General features: G+C 48.7%; 1 protein-coding gene across 1 annotated transcript; it reads left to right on the top strand.

Annotated features, from left to right (window-relative positions):
* The first annotated feature begins 13,432 nt into the window (after positions 1-13,432).
* Positions 13,433-15,317, top strand: LOC144148576 (phosphate-regulating neutral endopeptidase PHEX-like). The gene is made up of 3 exons (XM_077680091.1): positions 13,433-13,615; positions 13,866-14,270; positions 15,120-15,317. The coding sequence occupies exons 1-3, from the start codon at positions 13,463-13,465 to the stop codon at positions 15,315-15,317; spliced, it is 756 nt and encodes a 251-aa protein (XP_077536217.1). The 5' UTR covers positions 13,433-13,462.
* The last annotated feature ends 326 nt before the right edge of the window (positions 15,318-15,643 follow it).

The raw sequence follows: 15,643 nt of genomic DNA, 5'->3' as shown, positions 1-15,643 counted from the left end.
AACTATGTTCTTCGGGTCGCAGGCCGCTCATATTTCAGCCACGGTATTCTGTTGAGTGAAGGAAGCGAACTGTGTAATAATATTAACGCCGAAAATTGGTGTCAGTGCTGCTTTAAGGTTTCGCCCCTCATGTATGACTATTGTTTTGGCGTTTTTTGCCCCAGTTGGCCTTGCGCCATAAACATCCAGCCATCATCAAGCATGAGGTGGGCTGCTTTTGGTTAGAATTCAGTCTAGAAACGAAACTTCGATCGGCCCAACGTGATATGAAAAGAAGAATGGTAGGGTCCCGCTGAGGGATTTGAAAACAGCCGTGTGGATTAGGAAACAGACTAAAATGGATGGCAATCCAGTTCAAATTAAGCCAAGGTAACTGGGAATGGGCCGGCCACATTACGCGCATAATGGACAACAGGTGGACCACCCCTTTAACATAGTGGCTGCCAATAGACCGCAAACGCAATAGAGGTCGGCCAAACTTGCATAGCTCATTTATGTAAGTTTATGTCTAAGGCATGGACTCAGCTAGTACTGCATAAACGTGGCTGGAGATATTTGGGACAGGCGTTCGTCTTGTTCTGGACACAGCCAGGCTGATGATAATGAGGATGATGATAGTGATGATGAAACTTATTGATATGTGCGTGTGTGCGGGGGTGGGTGTGTGCGCGTGCGCGCGCTTTTTGGAACACTAAGAGCAGCCTTGATAACGTCGTAATGATGATGTTGATGTTTGAACCTTAAGGGCACTGACACAAAATTTTGAAGGCGAGGTAACTTCGGAGATAGATTGGTGGGAACACATATACATCATCTGCAAAATATCAGCGGCGAATACAGCCTAGAACATATTTAAAATCAATTTTAAAGTGTGCGAAACGCAACCGAGCAGCCAGCAGAGGACCACGCGCAATCGACATCCCGAGGGTATCGTGTAAATAAACAACATCCAAACACGTCACGAGTTTGTGTTTGCCGCTTCCGCACTGCCGGCGTTTTTCGCCGGCTCGCCCGGCTCGCCGCTCCAATCGGAAAGCCGGAGGGCGGAGCTTCTGCTCTCGAGAACGAACGACCCGATCGTTGGCGGCGGAGGCGCCGTGATTTCGTCAGCTCATGGGGCAGCTGGCCGCTGCCAAAGTTCTACAGCGATTCCAGGCACTCTGTTTCTATTACTGTTTATTACCATTGGATGCGAAAACGCGCCGGAGGCACGGAAAGCCCACTGAGATAGCCGCACGGTCGCTGTGCAGGCGGCGGCCACGGCCGCGAAGTGGCCCAGGCCGGCGCAGGTAGCTCGAGTGATAGCTTGTTACCGCTGCACGAAATTGTCCCCAAGTCCCGACCATGGTGGCTTACATGAGAAAGGAGTTAATGATGCGATGGCGGGTTGCATTAAAAATTGTCATCTGCACCGCTTACGAGAGCGGCACTCGAATATCCGCCGCAGTGCTAAGCCGAACACATCTGTAGGCGGACCTGTAGGCAGACCGGCCGGCTGCTCCCAGCGCGCGTCTTGCCACCCACCGTCTCGAGCGTCGCGCGTCGTTCTTTAGCCGCGGTACCATCTGCACTCGCAGCGCCTGCGTCACATCCACGGTCGCTTTTTAATTACGCGCCTCACGAGATCAGTACGTGGGGGCATTCGCAGAAACTGCCGTCTATGCGGATTCGACAGTGCTACGGCGGCTCTGCTCTGTGATATCCCTCCGACGGTCACGTGCACGTTAGCTTTGCTCACACAAAATCCACAAAATCCATCGTTTCGCGGCACTCGCTGAAACCGAAACTGCGACTGGCCGCATTTAAAATGCCTCTAAATAAACAACCGTCGCACGCTGAAGCAAATGAGGTTTCTACAGGTTATAAGTAGGTCACTGGCTACTTATCGCAACAAAAAAAACAAGATGCAAAATTTTTGTGTCAATGCCCCTTTAATGGCGCAGGGCCAACTAGAACAAGGAGTGCCAAGAAAGTGTTTTGATGAATAGGTGACTACTAAAATTCGTTAGAGTGAACACGAATAAAATCAATTAAAGGGGCCATGAATACAAACTGGAAGTTTGGTTCATTCAAAAGATTGGCTCGTTAGAATCATGCTGACACCCCTTTTGACGGAAACTTCTCTTAAATACTCTGTATAATTACAAGAAAGAGGAATGGCCATGCGACCAGCTAGCTCATTTCCCGAAACAGAGCCCATGATGTCATACCAGGAGGCTCTGCGATTTGCGGAGGCAGGAAAAAGCAAACGCAAATTACGCAAATCTGATAAGCTTGTTGAACAAGCTATTTGTGCTTAAATTTAGGAAACATTCTTTTTATATCAGTAAGAATGGTGGGACAAAGGGTGGAAGTTTCGAAAGCACACGTAAACATAGAAGTACCGATGCGTACTGCTGTTGGTACAGCGCGCAATATGCTTCGTTTAGATGCGCAGCAATCCAGGGTTGTGGGGTTGCCTGAAATGGCAATGGCCGATTGCGCAAGCGACTGTTCCTTACGTGACCGCATTTGTCGAACCAAGGGCAGAAAACGGCTTTTGTTGTTGTTGTAGAACTTTTATTGTGAGCACAAAGGAAGGGGGCAGGGGTGAAAAGTTGAAAGGGAGTAGTTCATGGGTGGGGCCCAACGTCCAGGGCTCCAGATGCAACGGCTCCCACCTTGGCTCTCTGGATCAGACGTAGCTGATCTTCGAGAGATGAGCTGGTAAGAGCTGCCTCCCATGTCTCGATAGGATTAACCTGTATACTATTGTTTTCCTGGGGCCAGATGCGCGGGCACGCCCAGGTTGCGTGAAATAGCGTGGCTATCTCTCCGCATTTTGTGCACGTTTCTTGGAAAGAATTGGGGAACATTTTTACCTAGGTGTGGTGGCGCCATCTAGGTTCACTAACAGCAATCAAGTTTCCGCTCCCACCGTTACACACCAAGTTTAGCCCTGTTCTTGTGAAATCATTGCAAACGTCGTTCAAACGTACGTTTTGGCGCGATAATCAAAATTTTACATTAAATTTATTAATTTCGCAAACAATAAAGCATCGTTTGCTTCCAGACAAGCGATGGGGGCACTATAGAACAGGAACTCTTTCGACTAAAACAAACATCTATTTTGTTTTAATGGCCCCTTAAAAGAAGACGAGGACGGCTGGTGTACAGGGCCAGGATGAAGACCAGGAGTGGCTAAAAGATAAATAAGGTGGCTGGTGTATAGGACCACGGGTAAAACTACGGGTGGTATGAGATGTGCCGTAAGACGTGAACCTTTGAAAGAAACTAAATGGTGCGCTAAACAGAAAACATTGCATCGTCTCCTGAAAAGTATGGCTGATGTAGTAAAATACGTTATCTGTAGTAGATGTCTATGAAGTGTTGGCGTGGTGTAATGTCGAGTGCTTTGCATTGAATAAGGATGTGTTTCACATATAGGCACCCACCCCACATCTCTAAACAGGAGTCTTGGATATCCAGTGAGCAGGTATGAGTGTGTTACGTGAGTTTGGCCTATCCGCAACCTAGCTAAGGTAACTTTAATGTGTCTGCTGTGTGAGTCAGTACTGTATTGTCCCCATTATGGTTTTATTTTGTGTAGTTTCTTGTCTGTCTGTTCGCTCCCTTCTGCTTGCCATTTTTACGGAGTTGACTGTTGTGTGGATTGAGATCTGTCGAAGTTAGTGCTGTTATGTTGACTGTGTTTCGGAGTGCAGCGCTGGCGGCCATTTCATCTGCCAGCTCATTTCCGCCAATGGTAGACTTGTCTACCACCAAGCACACTGTCACCTCAAGGTTTGAAGAATAGGCTAGCATAATTAATTTGAATACAAGCTTAACAGCATTGTTTTACCATGACTTTACGGATGACAATGTATGAACAACGCTCAGCGAATCTACATAAATGATGCACTTAGCAATACGATGTTTAACTACGTGACTTACAACAGGAAAAATTCCATTTACTTCGGCCGTAAAAATACTTATCTTTACATTCATGGCTGTACCTCCTTTAAAATTTGGGTCCGTCTAGCACAAGACACCGCAATAAAAGTTTTTGATGCGTCCCCGAAAAACTCTGCATCCCCGTTTTTATTCTGCAGATACACGAAATGCTACAAAATCCCAGTTTTTTGGGGGTCCTGTATTTATTCAGTTGCGAGAGAGACAAGTCACATGATAAAGGGCGAAGGTGCCATGATGCTATCCGATCAGTATGAGACATTTTGAGTGTGTCCAAAAAAGAGACCTCAAGAATAGTCACTCTGTCCCTCACTCTCTACGAGAAGAGAACAAAAATTGATGTGCGGTTTAAAAAGAGCTGGGTTGTGGATGTATTATTTGAAGCCAGTTTAAAGGGATGGTTATCCATTGATGAGATTTTACAGTCGTATAGAAGATCAACATAATTGCGCTGGCGCGAAGCACCATTTGTCGCACTCCGCATAACGACTATAGACCGGAATAGTACGGAATGCACCACACGAGAGGCGAAGCCCGAAGTGCAGCACTGTGTCGACATTTTCAGCGCTGCTTTCTTGGCTGACCTATACGCAACACTTTCGCAGTCCAACCGAGACCTTACCAACGCGGCATAAAGGCGAAACAGGAGTTAATTGTCTGCACCGTATGATTGGTGGGATAGTACTTTCGGAATATTCATTGTTTTAAGGGATTTTTGTTTGAGTTGTTTGATGTGCGGGATTAATGTGAGCTTTTCGTCATACACCACACCCGAAAACTTGTGTTCCTTTTCTACAAGAATGGATTCACCATTGAGTTTTCTTTCAGCATCCGGCAGGAGGCCGCGCCTCTTTGAGAATACAACACAGGTACATTTCGAAGGATTAAGTTTGAAACCGTTTTCGTCTGCCCAGAGAGAAAGTTTGTTTGCCCCAAGCGGGACCTGACGTTCACATATGGACATGTAACAGGATTTGAAATATAGTTGAACGCCTCAACTTCGACACTGAATGTTCGTGTAGACATGTAACTGGAACGGGTGTTAAGAATGTTACCTGAAATACCAAAATATTTTAATTCTCTAAGAATGCCGTAATGCTTGCCTTTTCAATATCAAAAAATACCGTCATGTAAGTATGCATCCTTAATGTAGTCCTCTAAAGAAACTCGTTGATCATTAGTGGATCGGCCCACCCGGAAGCCTGCCTGGCAGCTCTTGAGAAGACCATTGTACTCTAAAAAGTACAAAAGTCTCCTTTTGATCACCTTCTCGAGCAGCTTTCACAGGCAGCTTCCCCGGCGTAAGCGACGAAACTAGCACATGACGGGTCCTTCCCCTCCTTCAGAAAAGCCACTATGATGGCCTCCCTCCAAGACCCTGGTTGGTGCCCCGAAAACCTTGCTCTCATAACATGTTTTCTTATAATAATTTAAAAATTCTGTGCTACTCCTGCTACCAAGCACCCTTGCTTGTTTGACTTTAAACAAACACCCGATGAAGGGGCACATACCCTCATCAAGCCCAATCCTTTGAGGCTCTGTGTCTGTGGCCCGGACATCTGTAACACATCTGATTTCGAATAACGAAAGAAAGAAAGAAAGAAAGAAAGAAAGAAAGAAAGAAAGAAAGAAAGAAAGAAAGAAAGAAAGAAAGAAAGAAAAAAAAAGGCTTGGTAACCTGGAGGTATAATCCTGGGTTTTGGAGCGAAATATGTGCCACACATATAACCCCACAATGCCAAATTTTAACGGGGTTACTATTTCTGGTGAACTGTTCTCCTGGCTCAATTATATACATTCTTTAAGCTCATAAGGATGATTTTTTTTATTTCCTTTAGATCTCTTTAGGGACGAGGCGCGGCATCCAAGTGTGCTTGAATAACCTTCTCCGTCGCGTGGGAAGTTCGGGGTTATCGAACTTGGAAATGTATATTGTTTCTAAGCCACTCATTCTGCCCCCGGGACCGCACATCTCGGTAACGTATCAAGGAAGATTTATAAATTCATTCAAGCTGACGTTTCTGCGACAGGTCGCTTAAATCGGTAGGGAAACCATAATTATTGGATGTTTAGGTATTTTATCGCAGACCACGTATTTTTAATCTAAGCCCCAATTTATTTTTCAAAAAATAAATTAAACTATTTTAAACCACCAATCTTACTAAGGCCGAGGTCAACGATTTAGCCCTCCCCTAAAGGCTACGTTCCCAATTTCTTAAGAGCATCACCATCATCAATACACGGACCCGAGCCAGGGTTCGGCAGAATCATCCCACGGAGCTCTAGAGCTCTACTGCCCCTCTGTGTACGGCACCTCCCTAAGGCGTCTGCAATGGGCGGCAATCTGTTCTCTTCCCAAAAGCCTTCGCATCAATCGGACGTCTCGGACACAGCGCGCGGCCCATCCTCCGCAAAGACGATGAGTTTACCAGCGTTACATATTGACACATCGGTGGAGGCCTTCGGTAGAACACACTTCCGCTCCCCAGACCAACGTGACCGTTCGGATCAGTCTACCTCAAACGCCAAAGTGCATCGTGTCGACGATTCCACTCCCTTCACTGCGGCAACCGAATGTCGCACGTTCTCTTCCAATAGAAGAACGCCGACCACTTCGACTCAACAAGGTAAGCCGGAACCTGGCCTTACTTATTTTGGACACGGGGCTCACATCAAGTCGGCCACAACTGAAAAGAGGTCAGATACGAACGTGAATAATACAGTTATGACACATGAACCATCATGCTCAGTGGTTCGTGCTAAATCGAGCAACCATTGTTTATCTCTAGGAAGCTCCTCCTTGAAGGCAAGGCTGCCTTCAGCCTTATTTCCAGGTAGCTCATATTTTCATACCAGTGTGCCCCGCGAAGAACCTGCAAACTTGTCCGGACGTAGCCCACCCAAGAAAAGCGGTGATAAAAAAGGCAAGCCGTCTAAAACCGCTAAAAGAGATGGTGCTATCGAAAAGGCTGAAAGTTCTTTCGATGCAAAGAGTGAAATGGCCGGACTAGGCGGATTCTCTGTTTTACCGAAGTACGAAGTGACCTGGCGTGTGAGACCAAATGACGACACTGAAAACAACCCCGCAGCACATAAAAACGACAACCTTCGCGAAAGTACAGGGAGACGTTTGACGTCTGTAAAGGGCGGGAAACGCGGACGCAGCACTGGAGATCGATCTCGGGACACTGAAACGCCAAAACCGCCGGACATGGGTCTTATACACGGCGCTCTTGATGCCCTAATGGGGGAGTTTGGATCACAAGGTATTACTAAGACTCCATTAGTTCGTTTATCTCCCCGCCCCACGTCTCCTAGAGCGCCCCCACTACCAAAAAATGCGCCTCCAAAGATGACTCAGTCATCGCCGCTAAACGTCGGCGGAAAACATGACCGCGTGTCGCCCACGCAGACTGAAATAAAACGGACAGCTGTGCGACCATGGGCTTCCGCCACGCTCCAGAGACCACCTTCGTCAGATGAAGCCGGCAACATTATATCTTCAAAAGATGAAACAAGCGACAAACAATCCCCGCCAGATGAAACCAGCGAAAACCAGAAAGACTTCGCAAGACTGTTAACCGCATGCTCCGCATTGAAGTTGGTCACTACGAACTTATCAAATGAAGCGCGTCTCTTTCGTACATCACTTTCCGGACTTAACTCTAAACTTGGGGTTGTGAACTCCTCCGTAAATGTGAGCAGAGGAACCGACGACGACGACGCTGAGAACAATCTCAAACGCAGGGGTAAACCGACCAGAAAGCGAAGTGGCCAGATATTTAGGCACAAGTTGAAACTTTCAAACAAGGTGAAAGCAATTAAGAAGAAATGGAAGATCGTAGGTGTGGCAATAGAAGAGTCGAAATTACTGTCAAGGCCTAGTTCTGTGAACAGCGGCAAAGGGGAGAAAAGCCTAGAGGTTTTACTCGTGCCTCTAGGCAAACGCAATACGGTCTCGAGGAAGACGCGCGAATTGGCTGAAACGAACAATAATGAAAACAGAGACAGCCCCCTTGGCGAACGACACGACAATATGAGATCGCCAAGACGTAAAATGCAACGCCTTTGCACGCACCTGCCGTCTAGTTCAACGGTGCGCCAAAACAATAAAGAATACGTCGCGGAAAGACAGCCAAAGGAGTCGGTTCTGAGACTTCGTAGCAAATTGCACATGCGAACGGCACCCGGCAGAGTCCTTAGTCTTGTGCAGGACGGCCTAGCGAATGTGGATAGGGCTAGCCGAGGGTCGCGTGAACAGCCGTTGGAGACGGACGATTACGGTGGCACGAGAACTCCACTCTACCGGGTTTCCTCCAGCCAATTAAAACCCAACGTGGAGCCCAAAATTTGTGCAAATAAGTTATTGCGGGCTACAGCATACAAGGATGTCCACCTGAAGACATCTTCGGGTACCTGTGACGTCGGGGGCCTAAGTGTTGACGTCGACGTCAATCTATCGGACGACAGCCAGCACCAGCAGAGAACAAAGAAAAGATTTTCCTCCACCATCTCGAAAACTTCCAAAGACGCAGGACGTCCAAAACACGAAAGTTGCTGTAGCAAGATTTCATTTCTGAAGATAGATAAAGACGGTGAAGTGGTTCTGTTAAGTGAGCTGTCATCGCCCATCTCCGAAAACCCCTTAAAAGATGGTACAGAACTACAAGCGCGAAGCCACCAACTGCGGCCGAAGCTTATTCGATCCAAACAGGGCGAGCCTGCCCATTACAGCGAACCGCCCTCAACGACACGTGTTAACCGACGCCACAGCAGAAATTCCCGCGAAAGCGCCTGGCACTACAGGGACCGCTGCATACCAGGGTCACAAATCAGCTGTTACACTAGCAACACCTCTTTGAGAAACTTTGAAAGATTGGTTTCACGGAAACGCCCTTCCTTCGTTAAGAGCACCCGCAAGTTTCTGACCAACGTGGCAACCGCCTCGAAGCCTGAAACTGTGGCCAACCAAAGGGGGCCGACGCTGTGGCAGAGGAATCCTTCCTGTTCGGTTTTCGCAGAGGTGAAGCAGCGCCCATTGCAAAGAAGTAACACTGGCAACGTTAATGCGCGTGACAGGAGCTGCTGCATGGTACGGCCTGGATCCCCTTCTCAGCAACGATGGCGCAAGCACAGCAATTCGACACGCGATTTCCAACACCACTTGATGGCGCCTAACACAATAAAACCATTGCCCCTTACAAGAAGGCAGGCCACCACCATCGTCCGCAGACGCCGGTTCGAGAATCATCCCTATGCGTCGTTCTCCAGACCCTCTTTCGGGCAGAGCACAATTAGACCACCTGTCTACTTTGAGGCGATGGCAATGTTGAACGAGTCGACCCTCCTCGACAGCTGTTCCTGGAGGCCTCTTCTGTCTCAAGGCACGCTCTCACCACACTTTGTTGAAGGCCTTTCCGCATCGAAAACAGCAGACACTACTGCCGCAGAGCCAGATTTTCCTCAACAAGCATCACCACGGCGGGTACGAAATGACACCAACAAAAATCCGGAGTCACCACGTTCTTTTCAAGCCTCCTTGGATGCGGCAAAACAGCAACAATCCCTGCCAAGTCTGGAGGTTATTTTTCCCAAAGCTGCGGGCGTTCCGTCTTCGTTTTTACCTTCAGTGTCTAGCGGGAGCTCCTGTTCAGAGCCCTTTGAACAGCCAGATCCGGTTGCGGTGCAAATAACGTTGAGCGACTTACACTTCCCTGGGGCCGAGCTGTCCCGGCCAACCTTATTTTACCAGACTGAATCAGACACCGAATTTGTCGCCAACCGTACCACCGGGCTGCAGCAGAATGACGTTACTACACCAGGCATATCCTTCGGCCGTAGCTCGCCGCACTCATCCACGTGCTGCTCCTTTACGGGCCAACCTGGTTTTCAAAATGAGGGGGAAATCGAAAAGCAAGCAACGGAAGCCGGATCAATGGACCCTATTATTTGTGACGCTGAACACAGGTTGCGCAGAGAACACGTCAAGACCAGTCTCGCGCGCCGCGTCATTTTGCCACTTGTCGTCATCATTGCATGCTTGTCCGCTGTAATTGCGGCTGGCGTTGCCATTCGTGCTTGGCATCATGAGCCATGGGAAATCACAGAAAACGAAGAAGACAGCGGCGAGCATCCGTGGTTTTTCAACCCACATTCTAATCCTGAGGCAGCGACGACGGCGAACCGCTCCTCCTGCCAGAGCCAGTTGTGCTGGAAACATGCGGGGAAACTGTTTAGTTCAGTGGACGCCAACGTGAATCCTTGCAGAAACTTCTACGGGCATGTGTGCGCACCAAATTCAGTAAACGGCCCAGGGGAGGCGCAACTGGCTCAGCAGGCTGCGCTTCGGGTGATGTATTTTCTCAAAGACAACAGCAACAACGCTGATGGGGACGTTCCTCTGGTAGTTTCCGCCAGGCACCTCTGGCACGCCTGCGTAAAGCTGCACACCGTCAGATGGAAGGACGCGGCACCATTGAAGGCACTGCTCAATCTTACGGGTCTGGGCGCCTGGCCTTACGAGGATGATGTCTCTCTCCCGGACGTCTGGAAGGTAGCGGGCAATCTCCAGCGACTCATGGCACTGGCTCCCCTTGTCGAGCTGAAAGGCCTCTCCAATGGAACAGCGCGGCTTGCCCCTGGAAACCTCGACGCTTCCGATGACGCCGGTGACGTCCTAGACGCCATGCGGGCGTTACATCCTAACGGATCGCGCCTCCGTGAGCTTGCGGAAGATGTTGCCGGTTTCAACCGCCACCTGAAAACTTTGAGCTACCACCGCCTTTCGTCTAAGTCTCCCGAGCGAAACGGCACAGAGGTCCTGCCACGGTCGTACCTTGAAGCAGTGCTGATTGGCCTTCGATCGAACATTAGTACAGTCGACATTCAACAAGAGCCGCTGGTCATGCCGATCGTGCAATTTGTGCACCACAGTTGGCCTCAGACGGTGCTCAACATGCTCGGCTACCGTTTGGTGCGCCACGTCGACCTCTTCATGCCAGCGGCGGCTGATGACGCGCGGTCGGAGTCTCACCTTACCAGGCAAGTATACTGATTACGCAACCTAAACTTAACTAGACTTAGGCCAGTTAAGTAATAGGAAATGTTCCCTCTGAAGCATAGTTATGTACGCGAGGAATACATATAGCTGGCATCATCTAAGATCCCTCGCTTTAGTGTCATTCATTCCCCTATAGTGCGAAGTAATGGGAGGCGTATTTGGTATATCTAGCAGCCCTTTTTTTTTCAGTGAACATCCACAGCATTGCTGTTTTCTCTCTGAGCAAGTCCGGGGAGCATCAGTTTCTACAGCGAAAGAAAACTTCATTTGCAAGCTTTAGTTAATGGCATCCGAAACGTGTGAGGTTTAATCAGTTTTTCACGATTGCCGAACCGGTTATGCGCCCTTGAGGACTTCTGGATACACTAAGCTGTAGATAGCTAAGGAGGTCTTCATAAGAAATATTTCCGTGGAGAATTTTGTGCAGTGTAGCAAGTTCTGCATGCAAACATCTGCAGCTCGAGGAAGTGATGTAGGGGACTATGTGTAAGTGAGAATCAGGTCTCGGGCCATGGTCTGATGAAAGCGCCGAATTGTGGATAAAATATTTTCTGCCCACCTCCGATGAATTCAGTCTTATCTGGAACTGCCGCTACAGGCGACAGATGCGCCTTCCAACTGAGGCATTCATATCGTTGTACATGTGTTTCAACGTGGAAAAGGCGGGGTGAATTTTCAAAAAAGCTTGCACACATTTAACATTTCTTTTAGAAAATCTTTCCCCACAAAAAAATTCTCTGACAAATGACCTCAAAGATGTCTGTTTCAGTGCCACGTATTCATTTACTTTTCATTATTAATAGTTCACCCTTAAGCTAGTTGCAAAGTTGAAATTCCCGCCTTCTGTCAACATATTGGCTTCAGCGAACAGGAAACAGACCGACCCATGTTTTCTAGGATAAAACTCTAGTCCCTCCAGTTTTCATCAGGTACTCACAAAGCCATAATCCGTGTGCAAATGTTTAGCAATCATGGATGTCAAGTGTATTTTATACAGCTTCGCTGGCCATCCACCTTCACATAGTGCAATGTCTCCTGATTAGATTTTTTCTCTGCGCAGGGAGCACGGGTGCACACGCCTTATCCTCGACGATGCTCTCACGAACGACGAGGCTGAGTACGTGCGGTACGCGGCGGTCCGCGACCACCTGAACATCAGCTCGTTGCGCACCGTCGTGGCGGAGGTGAAGGACGCCCTTGAGGCGAAGCTCTCCAAGCAGCGCTGGTTGGACCTCCGCACTCGCAGGAGCGTTCGACATCATCTCAGGGAAATGAAGGTGAACCTGCCGCGTCATGGGGGAAGAAATTTCTTGTGCCGCATGCACCATAGTTTATCGTCTCTCTCTCTCTCTCTCTCTCTCTCTCTCTCTCTCTCTCTCTCTCTCTCTCTCTCTCTCTCTCTCTCTCTCTCTCTCTCTCTCTCTCTCTCTCTCTGTGGATGTGCGTGTTTTCTTTTGCTTTGTTGTGTTGTAACGGAGCAGACAGACAGCCTCATCAGGTTCTCATCAGGGCGGCTGTTATAAGCTTCATCAAGCAGGTATTCGTGACAGAAGAACCATTGAAAGGCAGAGTTAATCTGCCTTTTGCCTCTCCTCTCGAGACATGGTTTGTTTAAATAAATAAAGTTAAAAATGAAAATGAATGATGTCCCACTTAAAGGGGCCATGAATTCAAAATCCAGGTTCGTTTTATTTGAATACTTTGGTGTTCTCTAGTGCCCTCAGCGCTCGTCCAACAGCAAACGATGCTTTTTTCACTGATAAACTAAACAATGTCGGCCAAAATTATAGTTCTCTCTCCATACCGTGTGCTTCGTGACGTGGAAAATAACGTCTCCAGGGCAGGCTTATAATTATAAACAAAGTTTAGTGTGTTGACTAAGGCTGCCACCCACGGCAAGAACATTTTTTTATTAGCCTGGTTATCGTTTACTTTCACAGAATGCGGAACGATACCATTTAAGGGTCACTGTCCACACACGCTTTTTTTTCTGACGGGACTTTAGCTTATTACTACGGTGATCGTAATCGTATCGTGAAATATTGCGCATGACTCTGCAGGAAGGGTCACGTAAGTGGCAGTGCTGCTTATCCCAGCTGGCCAGTGTCGTGTCAGACAATCCCAACGCGCCCGGCGGCTCTGCGGCGTCGCCGGCGTAGTGACCCTTCAGACCACGCTTGCATCCTTCACTTTTGACAACTGTCGAATTTCAAGAAAGAGCTTTAGGAACCTTCGCTCTCACAAATTCATTTTATGTGCATACAAAAACACAATAATTCAAGCCCTGGTGTTTGTATTGTAACGTGTTCGTTCCTATTCACATTGGCCGAAGAGACCGACAGTTGGAACTCGTACCCTGAACGCCAGTGGCACCTTTCGATAGTACTTAGACTGACACATTTTTATACGCAGGTCCTCTTTTTGTTCGAACGCTACCAAACCAGTAGCAAAATGAAACCGGCGAGCCGAAGGTTGGCGCTGCCGTCAGAGGCCTTGGCCATGTACCAGAGGCTCCGTGAGTCACGGTTTCACACAGGCTTGCTTCAAGGCGCTGCCTACGACGGCGAAGGCGACCACGACTGCGCATACGATAAGCACAAAAAGGTGAGACCATCGCGCCTGCAATCTTTGCGCAGATGTCTGTCGCATAGAGTTTCATAGTTATTTGTATGACACTATATATGGTCTGTCGTATCCACCGTCGTACAGACGCCATCAGTATGGTGTTATGTGTTAATTGTAACGTTACACTAACGATTGTAATGTACAGTATGCAGGATAAATATCAAACACACACAAAGTTACAGTTTGTGAAAGGTCGTGGTATACACGTCTCATCTCCTTCCTAACGCAGGTGCTGTTCTTGCGGCTATCGGCGGTTGAACTGCGCGACCCGCAGAGTCCGCTGTGGCCGGCCCTGCAGACTGCTCGGCTGGGCCCGCGGCTTTGCCGTTGCATGCTTCGCCTGTTGCTGCCGTCGCCCACAGAGCAGAACGTCCGTGCAGACGTGCACTGGTCTCCCACAGCGCACACCAAGCTCGACCACCTGCGTGCATGCATGAGAGCGCAGCACTCTCGGCAAAATAAGGCGAACCGATCGGGCTGGGGCCCTGAGCAAGAAACGCTGGCTATGGTCGACAACGCCGCCTTGGGTCCTGCCAGAAACGTCTTTCACGCATACGTGGAGAACCTCGTCGGCAAGGACCCCACGGCCCTGACGACAGATGAAGCCGCTAGAAGCTCCGTCGAATGGGACCAGGTGTGCAAAGTTGATGGTCTCTGTAAGATTTTAGTCTCCATTGCTACGACTGACTTGCTACTCCTCGATGAGGAAGGCACTCCATTAAGTGCGCTGATGATCTCCATGGCGAGCGGCCGGCTTTCCTGTAACTGCTCAAACTATGCAGTAGTACGGTAGTACCTCATTAACTCGAAGATGTAAAATCAGCTAAAAATTTTGAGATGAGCGGAGTTTTGAGTTAAGCGAAATGCCATATATCTCTGGCAGCGTCACGCAAAAAAGAGCTATAGTGCTGGTAACAATCTCTTTCGTGCACTTGCAAGGGCTTGGTCCCGCCGTGGTCCAACTTACCGATAAAAAAACCCGCCATCAACCACGTACAAGTGGCGCCACCCATGGGCGCCATGGTGACGTACACGTTATCACTCCCACAGTTACTTGGCAAGTTGGACAGCAAACAGCCCCGCCGGCGGGAATTTGAAATTTGCCGTTCACGACCGCTTTCGGCGCGTAGCGGGACTTAATGTTCGCAACTAGCTGCTGCGGATTTTGGCCTGTGTCCTCTCTGTCAACATTTCAACATGTCCCTGGTCCCGAAAAACATTTCTGAGGTAGTGGGGGCAAATGCATAGCCCTTATGGGAGGTTAGTGCATGGCAAAAAAACTTCCGAAGTATCGAGGTTTTACTGAATTTGCAATGATTTGTTTCATTGTAGAAACAGTGGCCTAACCATAAGTTTCACACCACTCGAGCAGGTGAAGTGTCCCGAAAGCCACACGTCATATCAATACCGTAGCGCATCTGTACACCCATAGACCGTACACGCTGTCATTGGTTGCTGACTCGAATCCATTCGAACATCGCAGGCATTCTACCTTACGTACGCCCACTCGATGTGCGAAAGCCCCGACCACGCACGACCCTTGGTGTTTCACCCCCCGCACTGGGACAGCGTCAACGCCCAGCTGTCCAATGAAGAGGCTTTCCATCGAGCTTTCGACTGCCGCGTGGGAGACCAGATGCGTCTCGATACAACCTGCTCGTTTTGGGATCCCAGCCATTAAACACAAGTGATCTGTCGGCGTACTCATTATAAAGTTCCACGAAGGCATTTTGAGATCGAGCCAGTAATTATTGCCCTGTTCTTTCAGGAAGCTTCACGAAAGCCATGAGGGGTGACACTTCGCTTTGGTGTTAGCGTACGTTCCGTCGTAACGGATGGCAGCGAGAACAGTCGATATGATGAATGATGGATGCAGGTCACGTGGTTGCACTGACGCTTGGCTGCGCGTCAGAGCAGGTGATACCGTAATTACCCGATTCTAACGCGCACTTTTTTCCCGGAAAAATAGGCCGAAAAATCGCATGCGCGTTAGAATCGGATACGAAA

The sequence above is a fragment of the Haemaphysalis longicornis genome, unplaced genomic scaffold (genome assembly GCF_048455015.1).
Source record: "Haemaphysalis longicornis isolate Haplotype H1 unplaced genomic scaffold, Haemaphysalis longicornis Haplotype H1 scaffold_8, whole genome shotgun sequence".
Lineage (NCBI taxonomy): Eukaryota > Metazoa > Arthropoda > Arachnida > Ixodida > Ixodidae > Haemaphysalis > Haemaphysalis longicornis.
This window is presented reverse-complemented; position numbering and strand designations above follow the sequence as displayed.

Bases quoted from the DNA above. Each gene is read 5' to 3' on its own strand.
- LOC144148576 (XM_077680091.1), top strand. From the start codon at position 13,463: ATGAAACCGGCGAGCCGAAGGTTGGCGCTGCCGTCAGAGGCCTTGGCC. The intron at 13,616-13,865 runs GTGAGACCATCG...TTCCTAACGCAG, and splicing joins CATACGATAAGCACAAAAAG to GTGCTGTTCTTGCGGCTATC. The intron at 14,271-15,119 runs GTGTGCAAAGTT...CGAACATCGCAG, and splicing joins GCTCCGTCGAATGGGACCAG to GCATTCTACCTTACGTACGC.